General features: G+C 30.8%; 1 protein-coding gene across 3 annotated transcripts in view; it reads left to right on the top strand.

Moving 5' to 3' along the window:
• LOC107449725 (fibrillin-1) overlaps positions 1–18,943 on the top strand; it is a 317,738-nt gene that overhangs the window by 205,276 nt on the left and 93,519 nt on the right. For 2 of the 3 annotated variants that reach the window (XR_015435620.1, XM_087168308.1), the window contains exons 12-16: positions 4,306–4,431; positions 6,165–6,287; positions 15,358–15,483; positions 16,340–16,549; positions 17,475–17,600. Coding sequence is in view for 2 of the 3 variants with exons in the window: in XM_087168308.1 (XP_087024434.1) it covers positions 4,306–4,431; positions 6,165–6,287; positions 15,358–15,483; positions 16,340–16,549; positions 17,475–17,600 (711 nt within the window). In the remaining variant the exon portion in view is untranslated. The remainder of the gene's footprint in view (positions 1–4,305; positions 4,432–6,164; positions 6,288–15,357; positions 15,484–16,339; positions 16,550–17,474; positions 17,601–18,943) is intronic. The other variant, XM_087168309.1, reaches the window with a different exon arrangement.

Here is an 18,943-nt window from a genome sequence, read left to right as displayed (position 1 = left end):
GCGTGTTAGTTCCATCATAAAGTTCTCCACGAAGGCAAATTTCTCCCTATATTTGATCCAGGAGTTCCCTTGTCTTCTGGATTGGGTTCAAAATTAGAATTAAGCATTAGTAGTCGTGAACCCAGAAAATTGGGTCGGCTGCTCAACGCCGGTTATAATATAAAAATATATATAGACTGAAATTTTGTTTATTTATTTTTTTTTTAAATTTACCGAAAAACACTCCAAAAATAGGTACTAGAATTTTTGCGCTTTTAAAACTAACATTTTTCCATTGGCAACGAGTCAATTGATAGCAAAAGTTTCCAAAAAAAGTTTCAAGCTTCTATTTTCTGCTTTTTATTTTTTTATATTACCGCTCAATAAACATGAAACATCATGAATTCTCTATGAATGAAAAAAGAGGACATTTCCACCCATTCTTAACTTAGGGGGACCTGGGCGCAATTCATGGTCAAAAGAATTTTGAAATATGGGTTATTTACCACCATTGAGAATTTGTATCTAATGCACCATCATTTAGAAATCGAAGTTTCCAGTGTAACGTTTCAAAAAAAAATTTCATCTAAGGATTCAATCTGTTCATCAATCACGTAAAATATTCATTCAATATAATCATTCACTTTTTCGTGAAGTGTTGTAAAAGGAATTTTGTGAAGAGTTGTCAAAAGAACAAAGTGTTCTAATATCACGACATCGATCTACTGAAATAAAACTCGAAAAAGCTCTGAATAACTGGCTAAAGTTTTTGTGCAATATTTAAAGATGTCATTTGAAAAAATGTAAATGCCTTTTTAACCTCCGATGTATTATGTATTAATTACAATGTATATTAAATAATACTTGTACAACATTGACATTAAAAAAACTGTGTATTAGTTACATTCATAATTCTATTTAAAATGTGTCATGTTTTTTTTTTCCAAAATAAGACCAGTATTTGTGAAATATAAGTAAATATGTGTACCAATTTTATGTTGTCACTTTATAACAGCCATTTTACTTAAGACCATAGGGGTCGTTATACCGAGTGCCGTTATATTGATACTATAGTGCCAATATATACTATAGTGCTAATATTACATAACTTTAAAACAAATGTTCTAAATTGTTAATATATAAAGTATTCAACCTTATAAAACAAAAATCTATAAATATTCTATGTTTCAGTAGTATCTTTGGAGAGTTTTAGATCTTCCACTCGCCAAACAAAAAATTTACAATATTTTTCTAGGAGCAGAAATTCTTGAAAGGAAACTGCTGTTTTCCGGTATTTGCTTTTTAAGTCTAAGAATTCAAATTTTTTCGAGCTTTTGGTGCCAGCGGCACATTTCTTTCATTGGTATTCTATATTTTACTTTAACAAAAATAATAAAACAATCATTTCAATATTGCACTTTCACAATAAAATTATGTGTGAGATACTATTATGTGAAAAAATTGGAAAGGCAGTTCTATTTTATCCAGTATAATTAAATTAAAGCTTAACTTGCCGCAAATTTTGAAATCCACAATATAACTCAACACATAGTGAGTAATGGGAAATAATACACTTTTGAAATCTCTATTTACTAAAACTGAAGTACTTACTAATATTATTTCTTATTAGCTAAATACTAGTTCTTCGTAAGGTTTAAAAAAAGATATATAATCAATAAAACGGTATTGGTTTACCACTACAAAATCTTACACAAACCTGAAAAACATATACTGGCACATTTAATAAGGCTAAATTAATTACAATTTTTTTAATGAATTAGTATTTGTTGCCTTTATCGATGGCTACAAGTTATTAGATCAAGAAAAATACGTGTTTTTAGAAGTTCCTACCATCAAAATAAAGATTGATTGTATTCAGATAAAGTATTAAACTCTTCAGAATAGCTGTTATCATTTGGTATGATGCTGTTGCTCCAGCCCAACTTTCGATAGTCAGAAATTAACACAATCATGCAATTTTCTCCGGTACATACATAAGTAATGCCTTTCGATGCCATAAAAAGCATGTTACCACAGTACCTGTAGTAGGTACCTTGATACCTACATTAGTATTATTCGGTACCTATTAAAACAGTACCTGTTACCTAAATTAATTAAACACCGTCAATAAAAGTATTACGATTTTTTATGTTCCCTCGAAGTCATTCATCTATTGCTTTTACTTCTTAGTACATAATTATTTCTTTATACAAAGTTTAATTTGCTTTAAATTATTTCGCTTCATAGAAACTAGTTTCAAAAGCGTAACTGAAAACAAAATAAACACGTGATAACTTTTGAAATGCTATTCCGGTAATGCAACCCTTACCTGACATAACGAATAATTATTGTTATAGATTGACGAGCTTTATTATTGTTATAGGTTTAGGAGATAGAGAACTCGCCTTCCAATGAGGTATACCGGGGTTTGAATCCCAGCGATAACTAGAATTAGAATTCCGCACCTGGCTCGCACCGACCACAGTGCTGACGTAAAAATGTCCTCAGTGGTAGGCGAATCATGGGTTAGAGTCCTCTTGCCGTGGAAAGTTTTCCTCTCCATGTAATGCAAATGTGGGTTAGTTTCATCAAAAAGTCCTCCACTAAGGCAAATTTCTCCCAATAATTGATCCAGAAGTTCCCTTGTTTACTGGATTCGGTTCAAAATTACAATGTTACGGAGTTGGACATTGATAATAGTAAACTCAATATTGGGTCGGCTGTTCAACGACTGTGATATAATATTATTGATTGGAAAAATATTAAGCTTTTTCATAAAACCTGGAGTATAGCATTTTAAACCTTTTCTTCTATTCATGTATTTTTATTTAGACAACATAAGCCTTAGATAAAATATTTTGAATCGCATTGAAAATATTATGAAGATATATATATATATATATATATGTTATGAAATGTCATAATATAAAATAAAATATTTAAAGATGAAATTAGATGATAATTTAAAATTATATATCACTGAAAATATAAAGCTAAACTTCTCCTAATAATTGGTTCCAAAAGTTATTATTATAAGTGATTTTGTATTCTTTATAATAATTAATGCAAACTTTAATTTACAGAAAATAAAACTTTAAGTAGGAAGACTTAGGTAGACTTGTTTTGGTTTGAGTAATTTAGTTATTCCGAAAATTATTAGTCCTATAATTTTTTGTGAGTTCTAACGCTTATGTGCTTATTTCTCAATTACGCTTATTACCAAAATAAACTCAATCTTCTTGTATTTTTTTAATCTTGTTTTCCCAAATCTTTTTTCTTAAAACTGTAAAACATTCTTTTTTAATAAATTCTTTATGTTTTCTCGCTTGTTTCCAATGATATTTCTGATAAATGCTTCACAAAATGTCGTAAAAATTTAAGATTCTTCTAATATTTCATCTGCTTTAATGCGTTCTCAATCATAAAATTTTGATTTGAGTTTTTTTTTTTTTATCTACCTCTACCCCATCAGCAGTAGTTTCTTCCGAAAAATATCTTTCTACAAAGTTTCTTCTTTTATTTCCAAAGAAAAATAAGAAATTTCTGAAGAATTACAAAGATCAAACACTCCAACGAAGAACTCTAAAAAAAGAATAAAAAAAACAGCAAAGTACACTGAGTTTTAATTTTCTCTCTGTCCTCTAACCTCCTTACAACTTTCTTAATTTGTGTTAGAAAAAGGAAAAGAAGGGTGATTCAATAAAGTTGATCAAAAAAATAATTAAGTATTTTCATCGAAATTGATTTTATTTTAATCCACTTGTGCTCAGCGTCTTTTTAAAAATAAAAAAATTAGTAGCGAAAGTGTTTCCTTTGTAGGATATAGTTTCCAAAAACACGATAGTTCTATAATATATTAATAATAATATATTCGGATCTGCAGTTAATACGCAATATTTTTTTGAAACAAAAATGTTAGATAAGAGAAAGAAATATCCAATTGGTCTAAATAATTATTGCTACTGTTTATTTAGACCAATTAGACACAGAGAAAGAAATATCCAGTTGGTCTAAATAACTATTGCTCAACTAACTATTGCGGATCAAATTCAATTGGATACCTGCAAGCGACGTCAAGCGTGATTGTCGAACCTGATTGGCTGACCCACTCGAGACATCGCTTGCAGGTGACCTGTTCTATAAGATTACGATGGTTCTTTGCTGTGGTGGTTCAGGAAGATGTACCATCGCAATGAGTTGTGGGGAGAAGCATGTTCATTTATATTTAACTCAACTTCGTGCATGATATCCCTTTAAGTAATTTACGTCTCAAAGTTCTCTCATATTTCTTAATAAAAATTAACCAGAAACTATTTTTCATTTCAGATATCGATGAATGCAAAGAAAATGGCCGAATCTGTTTGAGAGGCCGTTGCCAAAACTTACCTGGAAGTTATAAATGTGATTGTCAGGAAGGATTTATCCTTTCACCCCAGGGAGACTTTTGCTTAGGTAATAAACTTCATCTCATTTAAAAAATTTATTTCAATAAACAATAAGAATGGTTTTTTTTTTTCTTCATAAGAATGGGAAAATTATTTTAACGCTGAAAAATGTTAAGCCAAAAAGATGAAAAATAGCAAGATTACACTTGTCGAAATAAAAGAAAATTAGACATGAGTAAATACTGAATTGGGTATAATATGAAAAAAACACAACTACTTCGATTTAGTAGGAACAACATATGACGCAATGCTAAACGAATGGAATTTAGTTGTTGTTTATTTAGTTATTGTTATTAGTAGTTGTTGTTAATTGTTTTAGTTGTTGTTGTTTATTTAGTTGTATTTAGTTTCAATAACTTTTCTTTATAATGCAATAAAATCTGGCGAGCAGTTATTTAAACGATCGAACACTTCGTTTGTTTATTTGTGGCTTGAAGTTAGGCTCGCAGAAAATGCCGTTCATGGGTTAAATTTAGTAGGAACAACACAACCTGTGACGTAGGCTATATTATACCCAATTGCTACAAATTAGCAGAGACAGTTGTTGCTTTAAGTATAACTTAAAAAATAAAACATTCGGTTTAAAAAGAAACAGCATATTTTTTTCAAAATAAGCTGATTTTTTGCGCCAATTATTATTATTTTTTTTTCAAACTGGCCTATAAGACTATTTAACTTTTTTTGCATTTTTCCAATAAAAGCACTACTTCGCATTTTTTATCACAATAAAAATTTATACGTTTCTTTAAAAAATAAAGTTTTTCAGAAACTAAATATAAATAAAAATTTACATTTACTATTTATTTATTTTTCAATATTTATAAATTAAAGAAAATATAGCCTTTTTGCCCCTCCATTCAATAAAACGAATTAACGTTTTTTTTGTTTCAAAAACAATTTAATGCAAAATACCCATCATAGCAAAATACCCATTAGATTATTTTCAAGGTTTTAAATTTACCACTAGGTTTTATTTAATGATCGAAATACTTAACAAAAATATTTTTGAGAGAATTATCCTATTCCGAAAAAAAAATAAATATCTTTTTTTTTAACATTTGAGCAACATGAACGTGAGCAACATTTTCTGTAATATCTAACAATATTTGAGTACCTGCAACTCGAGATTATGCCTAACCTTCTAAATTAGATTTAATTGGATACGTGTTTGTGTCGAACTTGAATTGCTTCCGAATCGACAAATCCTACAATTTACCTACGATGATGTCATTTGAAGGTATCCAATTGTTATGATGCTTAGAATAATCTCATTATTTTTAAATCATTGTATAATTTTCATTGGTGAAAAACATGTTTGAAAGAAGCATCTTATCATCTTATCTTGTGTTTTAAAAAATTGCATGCACTCATAACATCGAATTGAAAATAATAATAGTTCTTTGATTTTTCTGCCCTTTAAATAATTTTAATCATCGATTAATAATAATTTTAATCTAAAATTCAAAAATCATCGAAAAAACATCTTCACTTAAAAAAAATCTGTTCAGCTTGAAGCCTTTCTTTATTATTGTAATAAATTAATATGTTCTTCCATTTTACTCAAGTGTCCTTTTCTTACAGTAGCGCGAAGAAAAAACTTTGTTAACTTGTAGCTCTTAACTAATCTGTGGCTGTAAATCTTCCGAGATAAATGACTGTTCTTTGTTGAAATGTCCTGTCTTGTGCTATTAGCGTTTGATGAAAATATATTGTTGTCTAAGACACCTCCTTTTCAAATAGATAGAAATGAATGTGAAGAAAAAGGCATGTGCAGGCATGGAACTTGTGTTAATGGAGATGGCAGCTTCAAATGCATTTGCGATCCTGGTTACAAATTGTCACCTGATGGACATTTTTGCATTGGTAAGTCATGTTAACTCATTTAGTGAAAACGACTCATTTCTTGCTGCATTTTCAATATATTTATTACTTCACCTCTTCGGGTCGGGTAAGTCATAAAGGCATTTATTTAGAGTAATAATTAGGATGGAAAAAAATAAATAAATAAAAAGCTGCTGCTTAAATTTGGGCATGGCAAATTTGACAGACTTATTGTTTTCTTTCACTTTAATTTTAACAATTTTAATCAATATTAGTTCAAAGTGTAACTACGTAATTTTTATTTTGAGCTAAGTTGTGGCGAGTTAAATAAATCAAGCTATACCCCGCACGCAAATAATCTGCGAAAAAATAGTTTGACTAGCAGTTCTTTTTTCATACTGATTGTCACCACCCAGAGAATCCATATATGACTCCCCCGTCTTGAGAAAATATGTCACAAATCACTGGATAGACATTTTTTCATTGGTAAGTTAGGTTCATGCAAACTTATTTTGTATAAACCGCAAGCCCTTGCAAAAAATAAGGAGTTTTTGAGGTTTAGAGGTGTGAAAAAATACAGAAGTATAGTTGTAGAACCGAACCCTGTTTTGCAACTAAAATAAACTCATCAATAAATCTCAATTTCAACCTCATTTGCACCTCATAAAATCAACCTCATACATAGCTCAGCAATACTTTTAGTTGAAATCGGGTAAAATTATTCATACCTCAAATATATTTATTTGCTTGAAGTGTAGAGAAAATAACGTGTACACATCAAAAACAACCTTTTCTAAAATGGTTGCTATTAAGTAGATTTCCATCAACCTTAAACAACCTCAAGTGTGAATAGAACAACTTCATACGCCTTGATTATAAACCTCATGAGATTGATTTTTTGAAGTTGTTTAAGTCCACTTCAAATAAACCTCAAACAAATATTAACACCTCAAAATAACCTCATGCAAACCTCAAAAACACTTTAAATTTTTGTAAGGGAAGGTTTATGCTGCATATTTATGTATTTATTATTAAACTCGTAACATACAAAATGCATTAAAAATCATCTCTACTTAACCGAATGGACATTTTTGTATTGGTAAATTAAGCTCATGTTAAGTAAGTACATTATGAAAAACAGCAAATTATGATGAATCATATATTTTTATTATTAATGAATGAATAATAATTATTAATGATGAATAATACATTTTTATTATGACTTTGAATTAAAATCTTAAGAAATGAGTTTATTCGCTTAAGTGTTCTGAAATACACTCACTTTTTGCTAGGAGTTTGTAAATTACATCTGTAAATAAACTAGTTTTAGATTATTTTAATCTCACCTTTCCTCGTATCGACCTTATTAACCTCTTCAAAAACGATTTTTTTTTTATGATAAGAAAGAAAGAAATTTTTTCAAGTACTGTTTATCCATTTTACATTAAAAGTAATTCAGAATTCAAAAATAAAAGAGAAAAACTATCAAAGGACTAGTCAGGAAAAATAACATGAGGCTGCTGTTGAAGCGTTAGCGGAGTAGCACAGTAGTGAGTGAAAGTGTTAACTCACATAAAGAAACTTGAAGATTTAAACATTTCTTTATTTCATACAGTACCATCTCGATACATCGTACAACTGAAGATATTAAACATAAATACATCTTAACAAAAATGTTGGTACGTCACCGGAAACAACAACACAGTGGCGTGGCATAGTGAAGAGACAAGACAAGAAGTCGACTGATACAAGAACACATGCTTACAACAATGCATGCCTTATATACAGATTCCATAATCATATGCACGGATGACGTCACTTACGTTATCTGAAAAGAAAATGTCTGTTGCCACCACACGACCGAAACTTAATTCTGTTAACTTAATGTATTCAGAGGAGTAACAAACCACTCCAACATACGGCCCCACGGTCGTGTGATCTATATCAGAGAAAAATATATTATTCACAACTTCTTTAAATTTTTTACCCATTAATGGTTTTGTTAGGAAATCTGCTAAGTTATTCTTAGAATGAATAAAAGCTAATTCTACTAGATTTTCTTCAATAAGTTGTCGAATAAATTTATATCGAATATCTATATGTTTTGTCTTAAAGTTTTCACAATTATTTCTAGAGAAATGTATAGCAGCCTGATTATCACAAAACACTTTTGGTACAATTTTGTCAGGCAGAATACTAAGTTCATTAATTACTCTAGAGAACCAAACTGTTTCTTTCATACTTTCACATAAGGCAACAAATTCAGATTCCATTGAGCTAAGGACAATACATTTTTGTTTACTTGAACGCCAACTAAAAACTACTTCTCCAAATTTTATTAAATATCCACTAGTTGAATGGCGATTACTTAAACTACAGCCCCAATTAGCATCAGAAAAACAAATTAAATTTAAATTATTAGCTTTACTTAAATTAATTTTGTAATCCTTAGTGTTAAATACATGATTCATTAAATCAACCACGATTTTCCAATGTTCGAACGTATAACCATTTGAAAATTGAGACATCAAATTTACTGAAAAACTAATATCAGGTCTCGTACGATCAGCTAAAAAAGTTAAACAGCCGATTAAAGTTCGATATTGAAATCGTTTCATTAAGTCGTTTTCAACAATATCACTTTCATTTATTTTTTCAGGAAGTTTACATCCGAGTTTTATCGGAAGACTAACATTAGACTTTGGAAGTTCTTTAAATTTTATCCTTAATTTCTCAATGCACGTATTTTGATGCATTAATAAAGCACCATTGTTCGTATCAAAATTTACACCTAACAAATATTTTACCTGACCTAATTCAGTTAATTCTAATTTACTTTTAATTAGTGAAATAGCATTATTAACATCAATTTGTGTTTTACCAAAAATTACAATATCATCAACATACACAATTAAAATAGTATTCTTACGTTTATAAACACAATTTAGCCATTTTAATTTCTCAAATTCTAAATCTTTAAATATACTATCCAGTTCAAAGTTCCAATATCGACTACTTTGATGTAGTCCGTATAAGGATTTATGCAATAAATAAACTTTACCTTCATGACCTTTAACAATATATCCTGGAGGTTGTTTAACATATACAGGTTCCGATAAATTCCCATACAAATATGCAGACTTTACATCGACTTGATAATGACACCAGTTTAACATTGATACTAATAAAATAAATAACAATTTAACAATTGAAAAGTTAACAACAGGAGAAAATGTTTCTCCATAATCAATACCTGCTCTTTGTTTAAAACCCAAAGCAACAAGTCTAGCTTTGTATTTCTTAGGTTTATTATTTTCATCAAGTAACAGTGTAAACCCATTTAGTGCCTATCACTTTTGTGTTTTTAGGAAGATCTACTAATTCCCATACTTTGCGTTTTTCAATCATTTTGAGTTCTTCACTCATAGCAAAATCCCATTTTTCTCTATCTTTGCAAATTTGTGTATCCTCAAAAGTTTTGGGAAATTCAGAAAAATGACACTCGTATTCGAAATCTTCATTTGAATTTAAATCTTCCTCACTACTTGAACTTTTAGTTACGTTATTAGGATGTTTACTTTTTGCTTTAAATGAAAATTTCTCAGGTTCAAAAGAGAGTTTGTTTTTCTCACAATACTTTTTAACATCATTTAAAGATCTAAGTCTTAGTTTACTTGAAGGAGGATAATAAAATACATCTATTCTTTTACTTTTAGTTCTTGGACATTCTTTCCTTTCCCACTTTTCGATATCAATAGGACTTAATTTATCTAACGCTGCTTTATCATTACTAGAATCATTATCAAAGTTATCTAGCTCGTTTCTCAAATTTAGGTTGAATTTAACATATTCAAATGATTTATTTTTCCCAAATAAAGTTTCTACACCCTTTTTGGTTTCATCAATACTAACATGAATTGTTTCAATTACTCTCCTATCGTTCGGAATAAAAATTCTGTACCCTTTGGTTCGTACAGCATATCCTACAACAATTCCAAGTTTAGCTCTAGGTTGAAGTTTATTTCGATTAATTTTGGGAATATGTACATAAGCTAGTGATCCAAAAATTTTAAAATGTCTTACTGAAGGTTTAAAACCTGACCATATTTCAATTGGACTTAAATGATTAGTTAGTTTATGCTCGCATCTGTTTTTGGTATGCACGAAAGCTAACAAAGCTTAACCCAAAATTTGGGTTGTAACCCACTATCATGTAACATTGCTCTTACCGCGTCCATTGCACTTCTATTAAACTTTTCTGCTATCCCGTTCATTTCTGGAGTATATACATTAGTCCTTTCTATTCTAATTCCGAGATTGCTTAAGAACTTTTCAAATTCTTTATGGCAAAACTCTAGCCCGTTATCAGTTCTAACACATTTTAACTTAAGATTAGTTTCCCTTTCACACTTAGCTAAATATTTCTTAAAACATTCGAAAACTTCGGTTTTACTTTTTATAACATATACATCAACTTTACGAGAAAAATCATCAATACAAGATAAGAAATATTTGTTACCACCTAAAGAGTTTACGGGAGAAGGTCCCCATAAATCACAATACACTCTTTCTAAACAAGTTTTAGTAGTTCTATGATAAATACGATTTCGTTTTAAAGATACCCTAGTCGATTTGGCAATTTTACAACTAGTACAATTTTCGTTTTTACTTTTGCTTAAGTTTTCAATGCCTTTTACAACATTATTTTTACTCATGCTTTGAATTAATGGCATATTCATATGACAGAATCGTCTGTGTACAATATCTAAATTCAAAGTTGAAATTAAAGCTATATTCTTACTATCAATACTTTCGTTAAGTTTATCTTTAAATTTTGTTGGATATCCATTCAAAACATACAATTTATCTTTTCTGTTTACAGTGAACATATAATTATCAAATTTATCAAAAATTACCATTTTATTGCGGCCCCATTCAACATAGTTACCAGCAATATCAATTTTTGCTCCACGAATTACGCCTCATGTTGGGCACATATAGAACATTTTTTAAAGTAATTTCCACCTTACCTTTAATGTCCAATATAGTAAAGTTAATATCTCCGACACCAATGGCAATTGTTGAGCTATTTGTGTCACCAACTAGAACTTCTGTCGGTGTAATCTCTTTATACCAGGAAAACCATTCTCTTTCTCTACAGATGTGAGATGTTGCTGCAGTATCTACTAAAAATTCTCCTATGAATTGATTAGTAGTAGACGATTCCACACACATAGATTCCAGTTTTTCATTCAGGCTTGAATAGTCTTTTTCACATAAAAAAGCTTTCTTTCGACGTTGCACATTCACTTTCTTGAAGCATTTATCCTCAGTGTGACCCAATTTTTCACAGAACTTGCATACTACAGAACGACGAGGATTTGTTACTTCGAATTTCTTGTCAGGGTCCAGACTGCTTCCACTGAAGTTTTTCTTATTCTCTGCTTGTCTTTTATTATCACCCTTTCGAACTTTAGTTGAATAAGCATCATTCACAAATGTAATTTTATTTTCGTCTTTTTGTTTCAGTTCAATCCTTCCAGATTCCGTAATTAGTTGCTTAGTAATTGAATCGATCGTAAATTCTTCATCTTTTACTCTGTAAAGAATCTGTACCAAATTATCATATTCAGAAGGCAGATATCTTATCAGCTGAAAACACACTAATATTGAAGGCAATTTAAATCCAGCATCCTCAATTTGTTTATTCTTCTCCAACATTCTTTTGCTATATATTCCGATCGTTTCTTCGTCGGGTGAAAATCTTGTGTTAAAGAAATCATCGACTAAACCAGCCAGACGAGCTCTCGACGTAGGTTCAAAGTTTACTTTCAGCGTTTCCCAAGCTGTCTTCCCGTCTTCGGTATCAGCAATCAGGGATTGGTATTTTCGCTCGATTCCCATGTAAATTGTCGTATAGGCTCGTTGTTTTCGTAGAAGATAGGCCAATTTGTCTCTCTCAGCTGCTGTATCATCAAGTGGCATTTCTTTTCCAGTTATAAAGTCCCAACATCCTTTTTCCATTAGTAAAACTTTCATATCAATTTTCCAGCTTCCATAATTAAAATCTCCGAGCTTTGGAAAGACAAAAACTGTTCTATCAGTAGACTCAGCCATATTGAAAATTGAAGACTTATTTCCACTTTTCACTCCTTATTAGACTATTTATTCCATATTCTAGACTAAAGGTTTGCGGGTTCGAAGGCCCATAACCAACTGTTGAAGCGTTAGCGGAGTAGCACAGGAGTGAGTGAAAGTGTTAACTCACATAAAGAAACTTGAAGATTTAAACATTTCTTTATTTCATACAGTACCATCTCGATACATCGTACAACTGAAGATATTAAACATAAATACATCTTAACAAAAATGTTGGTACGTCACCGGAAACAACAACACAGTGACGTGGCATAGTGAAGAGACAAGACAAGAAGTCGACTGATACAAGAACACATGCTTACAACAATGCATGCCTTATATACAGATTCCATAATCATATGCACGGATGACGTCACTTACGTTATCTGAAAAGGAAATGTCTGTTGCCACCACACGACCGAAACTTAATTCTGTTAACTTAATGCATTCAGAGGAGTAACAAACCACTCCAACAGCTGCTTTGAAAGACGCAGGAATGCAACTACATTTGAAATTCGATATACTGTAACGATATTTTCATTTTCGTGTTTGATTTTATTCTGATTTTATTCTTATTTTTTACTTATTTATTTGACATTATTATTTTTTATTTATTTTTTATATATTTATTTATTTATTTATTTTTGAAATTCCAATTTGTTTGGAAATTATTGAAATGTTTAGAAGGGTGTTGCGCGAATTCTTTTTCGCTATTTTTTCATTCTGCGCTTTAATATTTCGCAAAAATTTTGATACTTATAAATTTAAAATTAGGAGGGTGTGTTGATAAATGTATAAGAGGTTCAAATGAATAAAAAAAACTTAAGATACGATTATTAGTTTAAGAATTTTAACTGTCAAACTTGTAATGAAAAAAACCATGTTGATCCACTGAAAAGCAGAACTAATATTTAACGTGGCGAAAGAGCCATTCTTATTTTTAAAATTCAACGCGAATTTTTTTCACGAAATTCCTATTCGTTAGAATGTTATTAAAATTTTAAGTGCTTTTTCATGAATGTTTTTTCACTTTTTGCTTTAAATATTGATTGCTTGTAGAAAAATTTATCCTTCTCGAGATTTTCATTTTATAAGCTCGTGCTTGACTTGATGTCAAACGAAACAAAAAAATAATGAAGAAATAATTTTTTTTTGAAAGAAAAAGAAAAAGAGATTTGATGTTTCCAGATACAAATCATAACATTTGTATCATAATTTTCTTTTTTATGAAAGGCTCGAGAGAGATAAAAACCGTTTATAATTTGAATATATTTTGAATTGAATATATATTTGAATATATTTGAATATATTTAATAAAAATTTGAATGTAAGATTATCGCTATATATTTGTAACAAGTAAAATCAATTCATATTTATTACTTTTTAATGTGTCGCACATTCTACTTTCCCAATTTTAAATATTTATATTTAGTTAATTATTTTACAAATCCATGTAATCATTCATTTTCTTACGATAAATATATCAACAAAGCTTCCTTCAGAGTTCCCAGAGTCTAGAAAATATTTTGAAGTGGTAGAAAAAACGAGATATATCTAGATGTTTCAAGCTGGAAATAAATATTTAATTTAAAGGAAATATATATTGGTGCAAAAAATAATTCGGGAATAATTTATTTCACAAATGAAAGTTAAATTTAGGCATTTTTCAGCGAAAAATTTTAGCTACCACTCATTTTTTTCCAGGTCGTGGGAACCCTGTTCTCATAAAAAACTAATATAATTATATACTCTGTTAGCTAAATGTTCTTTTTTTCTAGAAAATATTGACTTTTAAGGGGGGGGGGAGATGAATGAGAGGAAACCTCGAGGGTTGGTGAGTAGAGTAAGCGATGGGTGGAGCCTCATAGATGAATAAAAGACCAACAATAAATTTCTTTGTAACATTTCTACAAAGTATTAAAACTTAATATATTTAATTTATCTGATATTATTTTTATCAAATACTAACTATCTGTTTAAATTATCTAATAACACTGACTGCCGAAAAATTGTTTCACTCTTTTTTAATAGATATATTTTTTTAACTATGCATCGGAATTAATATTATTAGAGCAGCCAAACTGTAAAATTTTTACTTATCTTGTTGAGGGCTTTTGCAGAGATGCCAACTTGCTCCGCTTTATAAGAAAAATATTTTCTAGTGGACCAAAATTTAAGTTATATTTAATTTAGTATTTTTCTTTTTAAGTAATTTTTCCACAAATCAAAAATTCAAAGTATCATATGAAATGCAACTTTCCTGCAGTTATCTCGTGGCGACACTTTTAAAGAGTAGGCGTAATTATTCTTATTCTCCAAGTTTCACCCTTTAATTTGCTAACAATTTATTTAAACTATTGCTGAAAGCGCAGTTGGCATCCTTATTTTAATAGTGAATTTTTATAGCCTAGTTGGTTGGACGCTGGATTTTCGTTCGTAAGAACGGGAGTTCGAATCCAGCGAGCCGAAGACTCTCCGTGTTGCAAATGGTGACATGTACAAGTTAAATCAGTCTGCTCACAAAGTTTCCCATGTTCCCATAACAAATTATACCTCTGGGGGTACTGAATTGGAGATTGATCGTTCTCTGATTCAGGTCAAAATTACGATCTGCGGATGAATGAAAAGGTGTATGAATGGGTCCTCCTATAAACGGGTGTGACGTATGGGTGTGGCAGAAGTTGAATTCTTGGCCCTAGACGGCACCACTGGAAAACAAGAACAATTGCATCCCCATTGCCTTAATCGCTTACGTCAACAACATAGTGAATAAGTTATTATCAAATATTTGTTCTTCATATTATTGACTGTAATTATAATTGTAAAAAACTAAACTACCACATGCGCCCTAGAGCATGAAAAGATATATGATTCTTAAAAGTTCAAAAAAAGATTTTTTTCTATTTACTTCTGGTTACTATACATTTTCTGTGAGCAGGACTACAACTGATTATAATTTTATTTTACTTTCCAGACATCAATGAATGTTTGGAATTGCCAGATTCATGTGTTAACGGAAGATGTGAAAATACTGATGGAAGTTTCCACTGCAGTTGTACAGATGGAATGACTATGAGTCCAAATGGAAGAATATGTCAAGGTACATATTTGTTACACTGCTCAACTTTAAAAATATTTTACGAAATTACGCTGCTCGGCTTTAATAATATAAATTTAAATAATATTATTTGGGGAAGATTTCCAATCAGTAGCTGCGCCAAAATAATTGCCAAGTTTTGGCAACTTCCGAGCAGAGGCCCGCGAGAGACTAAAAAAAAATATCACTGAGTGGGACTATCTAAAAGTATGTAACTTGTAGTCGATCCTGGGTAAATATCTAAACATATAAAAAAATTATAAGCTTACAAAACTTTTGGCTGCCTTAAAGATTCTATTTGGTGGAACAAATATCGATCATGTTCATGCCAACTCAAATCGCCAAAGCGGTAATCGATTTTTTAAATGTTATTTGCTTGTTTATATGACAGGTGATACTTTAATATCATCATTATTCACTTTGCGTGTTCTGTAATCACTGCACTTAATATATAGTTTAAGTAAAAAGTAACGCATTCTAGCGACAGATCTTTGAAAACCAGAGGGGTCATGGAGATTATGACTACAAGATTTCGTGACCAATGACATTCTTGTAGCAATGTGGTCAATATTGCGCATGCGTCGATGTTTTTTGCGTCCCTCACAAGCCTTAACCTCTTAACCATCTCGAGATTATTTTTGCAAGAAATATGAAAATGTTATAAGAATAAAAAATATTAACTGCACACATTAAAAAATAGCAAATCGCAATTTCAAAGCGGAAAAATTAGAATAAAGAAATGATCAAATTCTAACAAATCACTATTGAGGAAGGCCTAAAAATGTATATTAATTGTAATGACTGAAAAAAATATACCCTGTGTAATATAAAAACTACAACGATTACTACTTATTTTTAGACACCAGAAGAGACTACTGTTTTTCGAACTACAAGAATGGTGAATGTAGCAGTCCATCTTCAATGGTTGTCACAAAATCTGCTTGTTGTTGTGCTAATAGAGGTGCCATGACTCCTGCCTGGGGAATCCAATGTGTACCCTGTCCTGCACCAGGCTCAAAGGAATTTTTGCAACTGTGTCCTAGAGGCCCTGGATCTGGTCAAGAAGATGGTATGGATTTTAATCTGTCGAATTATAAGTCTAAAAATTATTTAAAAATTTAAATTGTGCTCCATGATTTAGAGTACTTAAAAAACTTTTACCTGCATTCGGCATTTAGCTTGAATTTCATGAATGATTGTGAAATGATAATAGATTCATATAATCTTATTAAGTATTTGCAAGCAACATCTTTTAATTAATATTTGAAATGATCATCGTTGCACCCACAATACTATAACTTTATTGTTTTACCTTTCCATAAATGTTAATTATTTTGTATCTTTTTTTGTTTTTTAATCTTTAATTCAACGCTACGAAACTTTTAAGACTTGAATACTTAAACTTTCAATGAATATTCCCTTAACCTTTCATTTCTTAACTATACTATGCTTATTGCCAATAATTTTCTCCATTCAAGTGCATTATTAGTAATTTATCACTCTTTTTATAAGTTAACTCCTTTCGTATCTTTGATTTCATGTTGATCATTAATGCAACACTAGAACATTTCAAAAGCTTAAATTGTTTAAACTCTCAGCGACTATTAACTTAACCTTTCATTCCTTAATCATGCCATGCCTATTGCCAATGAGTTTCTCCATTCAAGTGCGTTGTTAATGAACCACAGCAAGAATAAAGTTAAAATCGAAGTTGGTAGGCAAAAATTAAAATCGTTTAAAAAAGATTGAAAATCATTTCGGTTCTATAACAAGTGCTATTATTAGTGCAAAGACCCTGAGTGACGATTCTTTTCGATTCTTCAAATTTATTTATGCTTACCATCGATGCTTTTAACTCGATTTTAATTGCAGCACAAAGTTAACCTTGCTTTTAGTGATATATTACAGTATTCGGCAGAAATAAAGCAATCTGTAATGCATGTAACCTAAAAATGTAACATGAAGTAATTATATCAATCAATTTACTTTTTTAGATATCAACGAATGTGTTGTATTTCCAAACATCTGCCCTAATGGAGCCTGCGAAAACTTAAAAGGAAGTTATAGATGTATTTGCAATCCAGGGTACCAAGTCGATTCTACTGGCAAAATTTGCTCAGGTAAGAAAAATATCCTTCACTTGTGCAATAAAATAACAGAGATATCCACTGCATGGCGTCCCACAGTGGACTGATTCTAAAGACAAGGTTCGGACAACAAAGACAATCATCACTGGCTGTGATCAGTAAGCTGGTGGGTGACCATTTTGATCAGCCTACGTAGGAACCGAGGGTGTGTGGTATTGGTCCTCGTTAAACTGTTCAACCATAAAGTACTCGACTTCGCTCCCAGATCATCGGACTACCAAAGTGGTGGAGTCAACCCCTCTGCAGAGGATCAAATTTGTGATGCCATGTCTTCGTATCATGCTCAGGGATGTTTCCCAGACAGTCGCCAATAGCCCATTATTGAGTCGTGATGACTCAAGGGATAGAGCGTTCGCCTTCCAATGAGGTGAACATTGTTCGAATCCCAGCGATGACTGGTCGATACGAATTCCGCATCCGGCTTGCACCGACCACAGTGATTACGAAAAATATTCTCAGTGGTAGACGGATCATGGGTTAAAGTCTTCTTGCCGTCAGGCTACCCGTCGGAGGTTTTCGTGATTTTTCTCTCCATGTAACGCCCATTCGGATTAGTTCCATCAAAAAGTCCTCCACAAAGGAAAAAATTTTCTAATACTTGACTCAGGATACTCTCGTGTATTCTGGATTGGGTTCAAAATTACAAGGCTATGGAGTTGAACATAAGCAGTCGCAAACCCAAAAATTGGTTCGGCTGTTCAACGACGGATATAAAAATAAAATACAAAATATCGCATCGCACAATAGGCTGTAGTAGGCAATTGTAAACTGCCTAACCGTAAGTCGTAAACGTAAGAAGCTTGAGATTTTTTTTCACATTTGTTTTGAAAAAATCATCCATACTGCGATCTATACGCAATTTTTTACCGTTTTCTGTGTTTTGACTACGGAATTATAGACATTCTTTGGAAAACTTGGATTGAAGCATATATATATATATATTTTTTTACTGTAGTTTTCTAAAATCTTCTCCTTTTTTTACGATTTGTAAACAACAGCTTATTTTCACTAACTTTTTGAAGCTTCAAGACTATGTTATATTAACCTAATATTCGTCAATTGTTTGTCTTTTTTAACTTTATTTTTTTATATGAGTAAATTTATTAAAGCTTGTTTTAATGTTAAGAGATATTTTAACTAATTTATTTTCAAGTATTTCATTAGCTCACAATAACTTCAGTATAACGGCGAAATAATCTTTTTTTGAATTTCAATACTACTACAAAGTATTGTCTTTTTTCTACAACTGAAAAAAAAATCTTGCTTATTATTAAAAAAATTAACTCTACTGTGTTGGAAAATTTTCTTGGTGAAAC

Source organism: Parasteatoda tepidariorum, chromosome 7, assembly GCF_982258835.1.
Source record: "Parasteatoda tepidariorum strain Cologne lab strain chromosome 7, Ptep-v5.0, whole genome shotgun sequence".
Classification (NCBI taxonomy): Eukaryota; Metazoa; Arthropoda; class Arachnida; order Araneae; family Theridiidae; genus Parasteatoda; species Parasteatoda tepidariorum.
The sequence above is the reverse complement of the archived record's forward strand: the minus strand, read 5'-3'. Positions and strand labels throughout refer to the sequence as shown.